Below are 15,000 nucleotides of genomic sequence, written 5' to 3'. Positions count from 1 at the left end.
GCGGTTCAATTACTTCAGGTATTATCTGTTTGAATAGATGTGTAGGTAAGGGATCTAGTACACAAGTTGAGGCTTTTGATGCTGAGATTAATGAAAGTAATTCAGTTTCTCTAAGGGGAGTAAAACATTCTAACTGATGATCTGATACAGTTATATTGTTAACTACAAGGTTACTTTCATTGTCTGACCTTAAATTAGTAGTTTGAATTTTTTGTCGGATATTTTTAATTTTGGGGCGGCACGGTGGTGTAGTGGTTAGCGCTGTCGCCTCACAGCAAGAAGGTCCGGGTTCGAGCCCCGTGGCCGGCGAGGGCCTTTCTGTGCGGAGTTTGCATGTTCTCCCCGTGTCCGCGTGGGTTTCCTCCGGGTGCTCCGGTTTCCCCCACAGTCCAAAGACATGCAGGTTAGGTTAACTGGTGACTCTAAATTGAGCGTAGGTGTGAATGTGAGTGTGAATGGTTGTCTGTGTCTATGTGTCAGCCCTGTGATGACCTGGCGACTTGTCCAGGGTGTACCCCGCCTTTCACCCGTAGTCAGCTGGGATAGGATCCAGCTCGCCTGCGACCCTGTAGAAGGATAAAGCGGCTAGAGATAATGAGATGAGAATGAGATTTTTAATTTTGTCATTAAAAAAATTCATGAAGTCGTTGCTACTACATACTGCAGGTGTGCATGTGTCTATAGTGGACTTATTCCTGGTTAATTTTGCTACAGTATTAAATAGGAATCTAGGATTATTTTTGTTGTCTTCTATTAGGGAGGAGAGATATGTTGATCTCGCAGCACTAAGAGCTTTTCTATACTTCAGGAAGCTCTCCTTCCACGCTAATTTGAACACTACCAATTTTGTTTGACGCCATTTACGTTCCAATTTTCAAGTGGTCTGTTTTAAAGTGTGAGTGTCATCATTATACCAGGGTGCTAATTTTTTCTCTCTGACCATTTTCCTTTTTAGAGGAGCTACATTATCTAAGGTACGGCGGAATGTTGACTCTAAGCATTCAGTTGCCTGATCAAGTTCTGCAGGGGCTGACAGTGACCCAATCAAAGTTGACAACTCTGGGAGATCATTTATAAAGCTCTGTGCAGTAGTTGACGTGAAAGTACGTTTAATACAGTAGCGTGGTGAGGTGCATATATTATTACTCAGACATAGTTTGAATGAGATGAGATAATGATCTGAGATAACTTCAGACTGTGGAAGTGTGACTGTATTGTCTACGTTTAACCCAAATGTTAGTATTAGATCGAGGGTGTGACCACCATTATGGGTCGGTCCTATGACATTCTGATTAATCCCTACTGAATCTAAAATGGACACAAACGCTGTTTTTAAAGGGTCTTCTGGGTTATCGAAGTGAATATTAAAATCTCCGACAACTAAAGCTTTGTCTAAGGAAATAACCAGATCTGAGATAAAATCTGCAAATTCAGAAAGAAACTCAGAATATGGCCCCGGGGGCCTGTAAATAATAAGCAATGGAATTAACTGGGTAGACTTAGTTTTCGAGGCTACATACATTATATTTGTATGAAGAACTTCAAATGTATTAAATTTATAACCAGGTTTTTGTGTTACACCTAGATAATCATTATAAATAACCGCGACGCCTCCTCCTCTGCCAGTTAGACGAGGCTGGTGTATATAACTGTATCCAGGAGGACTCGCTTCATTTAATGCTATATATTCATTTGGCTTAATCCATGTTTCAGTTAAACAAAGTACATTAAACTCCTGATCAGTAATGAGTTCATTAACCATTAGCGCTTTAGATGTAAGAGATCTAATATTTAATAGCCCCACCTTTAGATCAAAGGTGCTGGCAGCAGCTGTACAGTCAGTCTGATCTAATTTTATATTGATTAGGTTACTGGAGCAAACTCTCTGAGTATTTCTACCTTTTTGTTGAGCTCGGGGAACAGACACAGTCTCGATGTAGTGGACCCTGAGTGACGACTCTGTGCAGCTAGCAGACAGTCGGTTTAGCCTGTTCGTCTGCTCCCTGGCCTTGGCTCTGGATTGTCAGAAATTAACTAGGCCTGTTCTGAGACTATGACCTATGCTGCAGGAAATGAGAGCAGCACCTTCCCGAGTGGGATGGATACCGTCCCGCCCTAACAGGCCAGCAGTGCCCTCAAAATTAGCCCAATTATCTATAAAGCCCACACTGTTTTCAGAGCACCACCTGGACAGCCAGCAGTTCAGCGACCATAACCTGCTGTAAGCTACATCGCCACGCCGCATTGGGATGGGGCCAGAGCATACTACAGCATCGGACATCGCCTTCGCTAATTTAAACACCTCTACAAAGTTACTCTTAGTAACCTCAGACTGACGAAGGCGTATATCATTAGCTCCTGCATGGATAACTATCTTTGAGAACCTGTGCTTGCCTAGGACCCTAAGATTACCTGCTATGTCCGGCACCCTGGCTCCCGGTATACACCTGACTAAAGCTGCTGGTGCCCCTAAAGGCTGAGCTAATTTCACGTGCCGTATGATCGAGTCCCCTATAAACAGAGCTCTTTCAGGTTTTTCAGTGGGTGCATCACTAAAGAGAGCAAACCTGTTCGACACGTGACGCGGAGAGGAGTGGTGCTCCCGTGGGCGAGCCTTAGTGGTAGCTTTGGCTCTATGCTTATGCCGCCGAGCCGTCACCCATTCGCCCCGCTGTAAGGGCTCTAATGCCGGAGTTGGGGGATTACTAACTCCACCTAGGGCATCCAGACTTTCCCCTACAGAAACTACACTGTTCTCATTCTCACTGGTCTTCTCTAAAACCTGGACACGCGCTTCTAACGCTATAATTTTCTCCATCAGAGAGCTAACTAATCTGCATTTATCACAAATAAAGCTATCGCTAACGATGGAGGAAGAATGACTAAACATTGTCCACTCAGCACACTGAACAGGCAGAAGGTGTGCCATGATGAAAAGATTCACGTACCTTAATCGAAGATCTGTTAATATTAAAGCAGATCCGATGTGGATGGCCTCTGCTTGTGGTCTTTATGCAGGAGGAGAAAAAAGAAAGCTTCCAGTCTCGGCATTCTTCCGAAAAGGGAGAGAGAAAAAAACGGAAAAAGGAAAGCAAAAGTGGAAAGTACAAAAAGGAAAGCGAAAGCACAATAAAAAATGAAGAGGATACTGGAAAATTATTTGTAGAAAAAATTATTAAAAAGATTAGTAATTAACGCCAACACTCGCGGAAAAAAAGACTCATCCAAACAACTCGGGAACCAGGAAATGCGTAGCACAGAATGCGCATGTGCAGCCCAATCACCAATCAAAAATGATTAGTATTACTTGTCATATAAAGAGCAATTTGCGATATCACATCACACTACTATTTATATTGTCATAAACTGTCATAGTATTGTCAGTATTGTGATTAGTTACATCACGGTATTGATATTGCGAAAAATTGTTGTCTAATTATAATAATATAATAAATAATCAACAATAATTTGTTGATATTGTGATTAGTTACAACTTAGTATCAATATTACGATAACATTTTGATAGTAATAATGTTGATATCGTGATTAGTTACATCACAGAATCATTAATATCATGAGGAATTTCCAAAGTAATTTGGAAACCAGTTTGTCAAATATTACATCATCATAATGAAAAACAATATTGTAATAAATTACATCATAATAATTTTGATGTTGTGATAAATTGTATCCAAAATATTTTTTTCTAAAATTATCACATGTAATTTTATAACATTAACTGAATGTTTTCATTTCCTAACTGGGCCAATGTCAAATACTGTATGTATATTTAAAAAAATATTTTTAATAATACAAGAATATCAATAAACTCCCTTTTCCACAAAAATATTTTAAAGGCAATGCTGTCATTAGTGTTTAAAAATAATATGTATAATTGCTGTCCTTTTATAAAAATGTTAATTATAAAATATGACCAGGTACAAAGTTCGAACCAGATTATAACTTCGTATCATAAATTAATAAACTCTGCTGGACATGATGAGGTAGTAAACTCAGTGTGAGTGTGGACATCCAACTAACAGGAATGAAATATTGATGAAACAAACATTTGAGTCCCTTAAAATAACGAGAGGTTTGTGTGAAATGATGCAAATGAGATTGGATGTGTTTCCATTAAACTGCTTAACGCGCAAAATGAATAATGAAAACACATGAATTTCAAAAAAATTGATTCAGTATTGCAACGTTTTTACACTCACATGATGTGGTGTTTAAGAGGATTTCATAAAGTGAAATTTTCATAAAATTGAAATGAAAATACATTTTTGCGTTTAAGTCACATAACATGACATGAAGTGCAAATAGAAATGTGATGTTTTTGGAAAAGAGAACACTATGTAAGAGCTATAGTGAGATGAGAAAACTCAGCTTTAATTGCACAACTGAATGGAAACAAAAACAGTTACAATTGTTTTTTGTCAATTTATTTATTTATGTATTTTAAAAAAGCTTTTATTTCACACAAAAACTGCAATGGAAACCAGGCTAATAATGAAGAATTGCAAAATAGAATGTTGACCGGGGCGGCACGGTGGTGTAGTGGTTAGTGCTGTCGCCTCACAGCAAGAAGGTCCGGGTTCGAGCCCCGTGGCCGGCGAGGGCCTTTCTGTGTGGAGTTTGCATGTTCTCCCCGTGTCCGCGTGGGTTTCCTCCGGGTGCTCCGGTTTCCCCCACAGTCCAAAGACATGCAGGTTAGGTTAACTGGTGACTCTAAATTGAGCGTAGGTGTGAATGTGAGTGTGAATGGTTGTCTGTGTCTATGTGTCAGCCCTGTGATAACCTGGCGACTTGTCCAGGGTGAACCCCGCCTTTCGCCCGTAGTCAGCTGGGATAGGATCCAGCTCGCCTGCGACCCTGTAGAACAGGATAAAGCGGCTACAGATAATGAGATGAGATAAGAATGTTGACCAAAATAGGAATTTTACGTCTGTCAGAGTGCAGGCACTTATGGATGCAAGCGCAGGGGAGAGTGGATGTCACAAACTGTCAACAAATCCAAATCAGGAAGCTGATGTCATAGTCAGGGACAGGCAAGGGTCGTTCGATAGGCGAACAGGATATCAGAAGGCAGGCGAGGAAATGGAATCAGGAAATAAACATAAACAGAATCTAAAAACAAGTAGTCAGGCAGAAAGTTATAAGACTTGGTAAGGTCAGGTACTGGGACACAGAACAATACTTAACAATGTGTGTTTATGACTGCTGAGCTTATATAGGGGAGTGACTGCAGACTAATGAGAGATAGGTGCACTTGTTAATACTCAGGAGATGAGGGGTGCTGTGGTGTTTAGCAAATTGTCATCCAGAGTAGCTATGTTTGGAGGCTGTTCCGAACTCAGGTTTTCAGCTCTGTGACTGACAGAACCCCCCCGATGTGCTCCCTCTGGGAGCAAACTCCTTTCTTGGGCGACCTCTTTTTCTTGGTGCTGGCTTGTCTGGATGCTCTTTGTGGAGTTCTTGTGTGAGGAATGGGTCCAAGATGTCTCTGGAGCTAACCCAGCTGTGCTCTTCTGGGCCCAACCCCTCCCAGTCAACCAGGTACTCAGGCTGCCCTTGTCTTTGTCGAGAGTTGAGGATTCTATTAACTTGGTTTATGGGGGCACCTTCTAGATCTAGAGAGGGAGGTTCTTGGGTGGGTGTGTTTGTGGCTAGAGGACCTTGGATGGCAGGCTTTAAGCATGACACATGAAAAGTGGGAGCCATTTTTCAGTGAGGTGGGAGTTCTAACTTGTATGAGACCTCTTTGCCCTTGTGAATCACCTTGTATGGACCTATGTATCAGGCTTGAAGTTTCTGGCAGGTATTGGGTTCTCTTAAGTCTTTTGTGAACACCCACACTTGGTCCCCTGGAGCATATTCTGGGGTCTCCCCTCTATGTTTGTCTGCATACTGCTTGTACTTCTCATTGACTTGCTCTAGTCTCTGGTTGACCTCCTCCCATACTTGCTTGCTCCTCCCACGAATCCACTGCCAGGATCTGAGTTGGTGTATTGTCCCAGAAAAAAGTGGTGGTTGATAGTCAAGGATACACTGAAATGGGGTTAACTGAGTAACGGAATGTTTCAGAGAGTTTTGTGCATATTCTGCCAAGGGAAGGAATTGTGCCCAGTTCTTCTAGTTCCTCATACAAAAAATTCTGAGGAAGCAGCCTCTCTTTTGGTTGGTGCATTCCACCTGGCCACTGGATTGTGGGTGGTAACCTGATGTTAGGCTCAGTAATACCCCTAGCCTGTCCATGAACTTAGCCCATAATCTACAGATAAACTGAGGACCCTGGATACTGATGATGTCTTCAGGTATGCCATAGTAGTGGAAGATGTGATTAAACAGGAGTTCTGTGGTCTCGAATGCCATGGCATTCGGGCATGGGAGGAGTTTGAGGGCTTTGGAGAATTGATCTATGACCACTAGGATGACTGTGTGCCTTGGGATCAGGGTAGGTCGGTGAGAAAGTCCAGGGTCATTGGGGCACCAGCAGAAGACAGAGCTTTCTGGCCAGTGGAGCTTGTTGTACCTTCACTTGGGCACAGCTGGAGCAGGAAGAGATGAAATGATTAATGTCTGAGCTCATGTTCTCCCACCAATATTTATTTTTGAGTAGTTGGTCTGTACTGTGAGTACTGGGGTGTCCTGTGGCCGGAGAGTAGTGAGCCCAAGTGATGAGTTTACTTTGGAATCGTGGCGGCACATACATGAGTCTGGGAGGACAGTTCTCAGGTGGATTGATAGGTTGAGATTGTCTTTTCTCCTTATCTATGTTCCAAGAGATGGCTTGTACAAAACAGTCAGGTGGTAATATGGGAGTGGTTTCTGGAGTGTGGTTCAAGGTGGCATGGATTCTAGAGAGGGTGTCAGCTTTAGTGTTTCTAGATTCAAGGTAGTAAGAGATCATGAATCTAAATTGTGTGAAGAACAAGGCCCATCTGGCTTGGCAAGGGTTCAGATGTCTGGCTGTCTTCAAAGACTCTAGATTCTTGTGGTCTGTAAGGATGGTAAATGGGTATACAGCACCCTCTAACCAGTGACTCCATTCATCTAATGGCAGTTTGATGGCTAGGAGTTCTTGGTTCTCGATGTCATAATTCTGTTCTGTTGGAGAGAGTTTCTTAGAATAGAAAGTGATGGGGTGCAATTTTGGTTTATCCCCTAATTGCTGTGAAAGGACCTCTCCTACTCCTGTTTCTGAAGCGTTGACCTCTATGACAAATGGCCTAGTAGGGTCTGGATGCTGAGGGATTGGGGCCATTGTGAAGATGGACTTGAGCCAGTTGAAAGCTTCCTTGGCTGCTGAGTTCCACTGGAGGTGGCATGGTCCCTTCTTTAGCAGGGTCATGAGCAGAGTGGCGATCATGCTGAACCCACAAATGAAGCAACGATAAAAATTTGCAAACCCCAGGAAATGTTGTAGCTCCTTCACCGTGGTGGGAGTTGGCCGAGATGTGACTGCAGAGACCTTACTCTGGTCCATGAGCTGATGATGTACCCTCTGAGCTGATGATGTACCCCAGGAAGGATATCTGGTGGACGTAGAACTCGCATTTCTCAGCTTTGACATACAGATGGTTCTTTAATAATCAGGTGAGTACTGACCTTACATGTTTGTGATTAAAATCTTCATTGGGGGTCGTCTATAAAGGCAATTATGAACTTCCCAAGCATGTCTCATCATTAATGAGGCACTAGAAGACACTTGGCATGCGAGAAAGGCCATAAGGCATGACCAAATATTCGAAGTGCTCAGATGTGGTACTAAATGCCATCTTCCATTCATCGCCCTCTCGAATCCTGATCAAGTTGTATGTGCTTCGGAGATCCAGCTTAGAGAAAATCTTGGCTGATCTAAGCTGTTCTAAGGCTGATGGCACCAAGGGAAGTGGGTAGGGATATTTTACTGTGATTTGGTTCAAGCCTCGATAGTCTATGCAGGGGCCAAGACCTCCTCATTTCTTCTCCATGAAAAAGAAGCCGGCTGAAGCTGGAGATGTTGATGGCCTAATGTACCTGTGTTTCAAGGCATCCTGGACATACTCTTCCATGGCAGCTTGTTCGGTGATGGACAAAGGGTATATGCGGTTGCAAGGAGGAGTTGTACCTGGGAGGAGGTCAATGGCACAATCATAAGATTGGTGAGGAGGTAAGCCACTACCGTTACCCTTGCTGAACACTTCTTTGAGGTCCAGGTAACATGAAGGAACAGTGTCTAAAGAGTCAGGCAATGGGCTCTCCACAGAGGTGGAACATATCACAAGCTGGGGGAGTTTCAGGCAGTTCTGGAAGCAAGATGGGGGCCACCGAAGGATTTCTTTGTGTTGCCATGAGATGAGGGTCATGAATCTGGAGCCACAGGAACCCCAAAATAAGATCATGATGGGCAGTGTGGGTAACCAACAAGGAAATGAGCTCAGAATGAAGTGCTCCCACCTGAATTTTGAGGAGTGACGTGTGCGTGGTTACGAGCCCATCACCAGTGGGGCCTCCATCTCTGGCCTTCAGGTTGACTGGTCTTTGGAGGTCTTCTGTGGACAAGTGGTATTTATGGATGATCATGCTACTGATGAAATTCCCCTCTGCCCCTGAGTCTATGAAGGTAGAGAACATGGGTCGAGTTTGACAGTTTTAACAGAACAGGCACCTTTAGAGAATGTGACTTATGAACTACTTCAGGACTGGTTTCAGGCTGACTGGTTTCTCGACGGATCTGACTCTTTCTTTGGGTTAGGTGGGCGAACTGGGCATTTTGCTATCAGATGGCCAGACTCACCACAGTAGAAACATAGCCCCTCCCGGCATCTCCTATCTCTCTCTCAACATTGTAGGCGAGCATGAGTGACTTCCATGGGAGATGGGGAAGCTAAAGTAGTAGAAGGGGTTGGAGGAGACTGTAATGAAGGTCAATTCTTTAGAAGGTGGTCCAGGTGAATAGCAAGATCAGTCACGGAGTCTAGAGAGAGATGTTCATCATGGCATGCCAGTTCGGTGTGTACTTCAGGGTGTAGGCCTTGAAGAAAGGTAGCCTTTGGCATGGGCTCGTTTCGGCCACTGTCAGCAGCTAGTGTGCAAAATTCCAAAGCATATTCTGCTACTCTCCTATCTCCCTGTCTGATGGTTAATAAACTCTCACCAACTTCAACTCCTTTAGGCTGGTGATTGAAAACACACTTGAATAGTTCTATGAATCTGTCATAAGAGGTGGTGTTCACCTCCACACTCCCAAACAGCACTAGCCCACTGCAAAGTCTTGCTTGAGAGAAGACTGATGAATTGGGCAATCTTCTGTTCTTCTGTGGCTCCCGTGAGAGCGGCAAAATACAAGGAGTATGGGAGCAGAAATCCCTTGCAGTCACACACTTCCCCTGAATACTTCTAAGGTCATGGAACCATCTGGGCTGAACCAGCAGAGGATGAGGGGCGTGTCGGGATGGCCTGCGATACAACAGTAGTGAGTTGTGATATTCTGCTGTTAAGATCACTAATCATCTGCTGGTGCACTCCTAACTATCACCCCTGAGTGTTAATTGCAATTTGCTTCACTTCCTAAGCTGCATCCATAGCTGGTGAAGTATCCTGTCAGAGTGCAGGCACTTATGGATGCAAGCGCAGGGGAGAGTGGCTGCGTCTCAAACTGTCAACAAATCCAAATCAGGAAGCCGATGTCATAGTCAGGGGCAGGCAAGAGTAGTTTGATCAGCGAACAGGATATCAGAAGGCAGGCGAGGAAACGGAATCAAGAAATAAATGTAAACAGAGTCTAAACACGAGTAGTCAGGCAGAAAGTTAGAAGGCTTGGTAAGGTCAGATACTGGAACACAGAACGATATTTCACAATGTGTGTTTGTGACTACTGAGTTTATACAGGGGAGTGAGTGACTGCAGACTAATGAGAGACAGGTGTACTTGTTAATACTCAGGAGTTGAGGGGTGCTGTGGTGTTTGGGAATTGTAGTCCGGAGCGGCCATGTTTGGAGGCTGCTCCGAACTCAGGTTTTCAGCGCTTTTACTGACAACGTCTTGAAATAGAACGTTGACCAAAATAACAACTTTACGTCTTAAAATAGAACACTGACATTTGCATTCTGGGTGTTTTTTAAATCAGATCTTTGCTAAAAATGTGACACATAAAAAAAAAAAAAGTAACGGGTAATTAGAGCACCCTTTCCATCTGAAATATCTGTAAACAGCTGTATAATATAAACTGGTGTAAACTGCCCTGAAACATGGATTTAATAACACACACTCTGTCCATGATTCCTTATTAGTTAGCATCCTGTTAACCCGATATGTACAGTGTCTCCTCCAGGTATCTCAGTATGAGATTATTTTGCCATGTCTCCCAGCACTAACACACACACACACACACACACACACACACACACACACACACACACACACAGATGAAAAAACTCAGCTCTCATCAATCATGACCAATGGCTTTGTATTTGGCTGTTGAGAGTACAGAGGCGAGGATCAATAAGCAGTTTCCTCTGCTTCCACACATCCTCAGGCTGCGTCTCAGAGCCTCCGCGTATCACAGGCGGCAGTAATTAACCAATCTGTAATGATGTAATAGCTGTCAAGCAACCCACGCCCCTAATTAATGACCAGACTTAACAGATATCTCCCTAAAGCACCGCACTGAGGTGTGAAGTTCGAGAGAGACACAGAGAGAGAGAGAGAGAGAGAGAGAGAGAGAGAGAGTACAGCATTAAATGTCTCTCTGCTCTGACACGTTTCTCTCATGTGACCCCAGAGAACATCAGGCTTAAGAATAAAACACTCTCCAGCTTCACGCCTGACACTGGAGACTCCTTCCATAAACGCCAAATAAAATCTTTCCTTAGAAAATGTATCATTGGATGATAATACATAATTGAAAATGAATCAATAACTTCTGACCAATCAGTTTTGAGAATCTTCAACAGCACTGTGGTTTAGAAAAATCATCCAAAACGCAGTGTGTAATATTTGTTTCACAATGTTATGTGAACGTTGCTCACATAACGTTTCCGTTGATGTGAAATTAACACATTAGTGTTGATGATCCTGGGGCTAAAAATGTTGTCACAATGTTGTAGGAGCATTTAGAGCTGTTTGATTGAGAATGTTGTCAGAAAACATGAGCTAATGGAAAGGTCAAGGGTTCGTACAGGTGCAACATTCTGAAAACATTCGTAAAATCTTCTGAAAACATTCAGAAAACATTCTGTAATGCTCCTGTACTCCTGCTGTACAGCTTATTAATATCTGAATAGATATTTTAAAGGGAAATGACAGGCCTAGAATGTTTTGTCATGAACACACACACACACACACACACACACACACACACACACACACACACACACACACACACGTGGTTCTCTCTCCTAGCAGGGATGCTCTCCTGGAGAAATGTCTCCTCAGCAGGGTTCCTTCACCTGATCAATGAATCCCTTCTTCTTACCCAGAGTGCAATCTGTCTCGCTTTGATCAGATGTTTCTGAGGCACCGAGTGAAGGCCGTTTTTTGCTCTTGCACTCAGAGTTTAGCTTGCTAACCCACAGGAAGCACATCAAAACCATCAGCGCTAATGTTAACAGCGTAGAACACGTGTTTGGTGACCTGACACAGTGTATCATTAACCATGCTAACGTGAGAGCAGCAGTTGCTTAGCAAGGCTCGTTAACGAGTCGGCTTTAAGAAGGCAACTTTGCTCAAGACAAAAAAACTTTTGGCAAACTGATGACATGAGCAGGTGTTGAAAAAAAAAGTCAGCATGAGAGGAAAAAAAGCTGTGTGTGAGCAAACGAATCGATATTTGTTCCGTTGTTCTATTAAGAGCAACACAAAACAGGTGGCGCATTTTATGGAGCGACTAATGCACTAATGTGTCTGAGTGTGCAGCAGAGATAGATACTGTCGACACACACACACACACACACACACACACACACACACACGATATGTGATGCTGCATGTGACGTAAAAGGCTTCCTGTTTACCTTTGATCTCTCCAACGTGACCGGAGCCCATCGCAAGCAGCTTGTCCTTCCAATCCTTGGACAGAAGCCTCTCAATGCTGGGGGCCTCTGTGGGGCAAGAGACAAAGAGAGAGAGAGAGAGAGAGAGAGAGAGAGAGAGAGAAAATCAAGCAAAGGAAGGCCACATCACAATAAAGCTCATTTAAAGTCCATTTGCTGTAATAAAGGCTCGTCTCTCTAATGGCAGCAACAGCGGGGTGGGAAGAAGAGAGGATAGAGGAAAACAGATTGAGAGAGAGATGAAGAGAGAGAGAGAGAGAGAGAGATGCTGCTTCCTCACCTGCTGTTAGCCAATCATTAGCCCTGTGCTCCAGCTCACACAAAGAGCCTCTTAATGCACCACCACAATGGACACATTATCGAGCCTGGCGCTTTGTTTTTCTAATACGCCACGCAGACCCCTGGCTCCCGCAAAACACGCTAATTACTGACCTGCCAAGGACGAGCGGATTCGACCAGAGAGAGAGAGAGAGAGAGAGAGAGAGAGAGAGAGAGAGAGAAGAAGGCCAGATGCTCTCTACAGAGCTAAATTAAAGGAATACTCCTCTATTTTTCTACCTAATCAGCCTTCCACTGTATCTTTCGCACGTGTGTGATTACCAGAGAGAACATTTTCCCAAACAATGAGAAAATTAGTTCTCAAAACGCACAACTCATTCATGGTGAAAGTCTTGGGGCAGTTGTTCTTGGCGTGTGTCAATACAGTAAATGTTTCAAATACATGACCATACCGCCTTACACAAATGATTAGATGTGAAGATGATCCGTGATCAGAGACTTTTAAACAACTTTCTGATACAGTAAGTAGCTCCGGTTACATTTTGTCATATCCATACGCCGATATTCTGTATTAGTGACACGATGACAAATGTTATATTTCTCTGATGGGTTCAGACATTTCCAACACCATCACCAACAAAAGATGAATCAAGAATTTATTAAACATCTGCCCTTTAGACTTCCATTATAATCTGAAATCACAAGTTCTTCCCTTGGAAAAAGTAGTTCCTCTTCATGGGGGATTTGTTTCATCGAATGAAGGCCTTGGGGCAGTTGTCAATAGTCAATCATCATGTAAAGACAAATTTCCAACACTGGAGTCAAATAGAGTAAAAACGTAGTTCCGGGTACTTAACACTTTCTTCAAAGTATAGTATCATATCATATCCATACACCACCTGACTTCATGACTGAAAATATCTGGAAAACATTTTGATAGGACAAAAATGTATAGTAATATTAATAATACAGAATTTATTAAAATATTAATTCCTGATGCTAGAACATCTGCCCTTTGACTTGCATAATAACTATTTAAACAGGTTATTTTCCTGAGGACATTTTTTAGGTTTTTAACATTTCATCGTGTCAGCTATGTTAACATCACTGGAAGTGTAAAAACAGAAACTCGTCTCTGTGAGGAAAAACTTCCGCTCAACTGAAAAACTAGTTTTCTGTAAACACATTTATAATGAGCACTCCAAGGGGCAGTTGTTAAATTGTATGAATGCTTAAAACACACAACTCTCTCACACACATTATTATAATGAGGACTGTAAAGGTGTTTCATTTGATCAGAGATTTCACATTTCCAACACTGGCGCGGTAAAAAGTAGTTTCGGTCACGTTCTTAAAATTCTTATCGTATCCATACGCCATTGTGAGTTTGCTTTCTGATAGGATAAACTATAAAGATTTAATGCACACATTTCTCAAGATTTCTATCTCAGGATAGTCGCTCTGTTAACTCCACGCGTAATATACAACATGAAAAAGTAGTTCCTTATCACCAAAATGGTGTCTTCTCCAATAAAAATCTATAAACTTTCAAATTAAAATAGTTGATGACAATATAAAACTACATCATCATAACCAGGGCTCGAGAACAGAAAGTGTTCAGATCAGAGAGAAAGTTTTATGAAAGCTGTGAGCGTGAAGTTGTAGTTTTGTTCAAGTTCACAACATGGGAAGTAGTTCTGGTTGATTTACAATATGGGACGGCCTTGGGCTGAGGTGCCCTTGAGCGCGGCACCGAACTCCCAGCTGCTCCCCGGGCGCTGTTAGCATGGCTGCCCACTGCTCTGGTGTGTGTGTGTGTGTGTGTGTGTGTGTGTGTGTGTGTGTGTGTGTGTGTGTGTGTGCTCATTGCTCACGTGTGTGTGTGTGCAAGTGTGTGTTCACTGCTTCAGATGGGTTAAATATAGAGAGGAAGTGTGTGATGAATAAAGTTGTGCTTTCTTTCTTTCTTTCTTTCTTTCTTTCTTTCTTTCTTTCAAAGGTGATCTCAGATTACATTTGGGAATTTTCATTTTGAAAATGGAGTTTATTCTGGAAATAAAGATCTATAATTTGGATTGTGGGCCCAATTTGTGATTCAATTTGATTCATGATATTTTTGAAAAAAAAAAAAGAAGAAAATTTTATTACCAAAAAAATTGTATCATTTATTTTCCTGTTCGGGCGGCACGGTGGTGTAGCGGTTAGCGCTGTGGCCTCACAGCAAGAAGGTCCGGGTTCGAGCCCCGTGGCCGGCGAGGGCCTTTCTGTGCGGAGTTTGCATGTTCTCCCCGTGTCTGCGTGGGTTTCCTCCGGGTGCTCCGGTTTCCCCCACAGTCCAAAGACATGCAGGTTAGGTTAACTGGTGACTCTAAATTGAGCGTAGGTGTGAATGTGAGTGTGAATGGTTGTCTGTGTCTATGTGTCAGCCCTGTGATGACCTGGCGACTTGTCCAGGGTGAACCCCGCCTTTCGCCCGTAGTCAGCTGGGATAGGATCCAGCTCGCCTGCGACCCTGTAGAACAGGATAAAGCAGCTACAGATGATGAGATGAGATGAGATTTTCCTGTTCTTTATTAATTTAAATTTTCATTTTGTGAAATAAAAACAACAACAACAACAACAACTTTTATTTCATTTTCTTAATAACCAACAATAATCATTTACCATATTTGTAAAGTTTGGA

At 42.8% G+C, this 15,000-nt stretch overlaps 1 protein-coding gene across 9 annotated transcripts in view; it reads right to left on the bottom strand.

Annotated features, from left to right (window-relative positions):
• Positions 1–15,000, bottom strand: part of sox5 (SRY-box transcription factor 5) — a 524,923-nt gene that overhangs the window by 77,955 nt on the left and 431,968 nt on the right. For all 9 annotated transcript variants that reach the window (XM_060903479.1, XM_060903480.1, XM_060903483.1 and 6 more), the window contains one exon: positions 12,000–12,086. In XM_060903479.1, coding sequence (XP_060759462.1) covers positions 12,000–12,086 — 87 coding nt within the window. The remainder of the gene's footprint in view (positions 1–11,999; positions 12,087–15,000) is intronic.

This window comes from Neoarius graeffei, chromosome 21, assembly GCF_027579695.1.
Source record: "Neoarius graeffei isolate fNeoGra1 chromosome 21, fNeoGra1.pri, whole genome shotgun sequence".
NCBI classification, from domain to species: Eukaryota; Metazoa; Chordata; class Actinopteri; order Siluriformes; family Ariidae; genus Neoarius; species Neoarius graeffei.
Note: the sequence above shows the minus strand (reverse complement) of the source record. Positions and strands in the feature narration are given on the sequence as shown.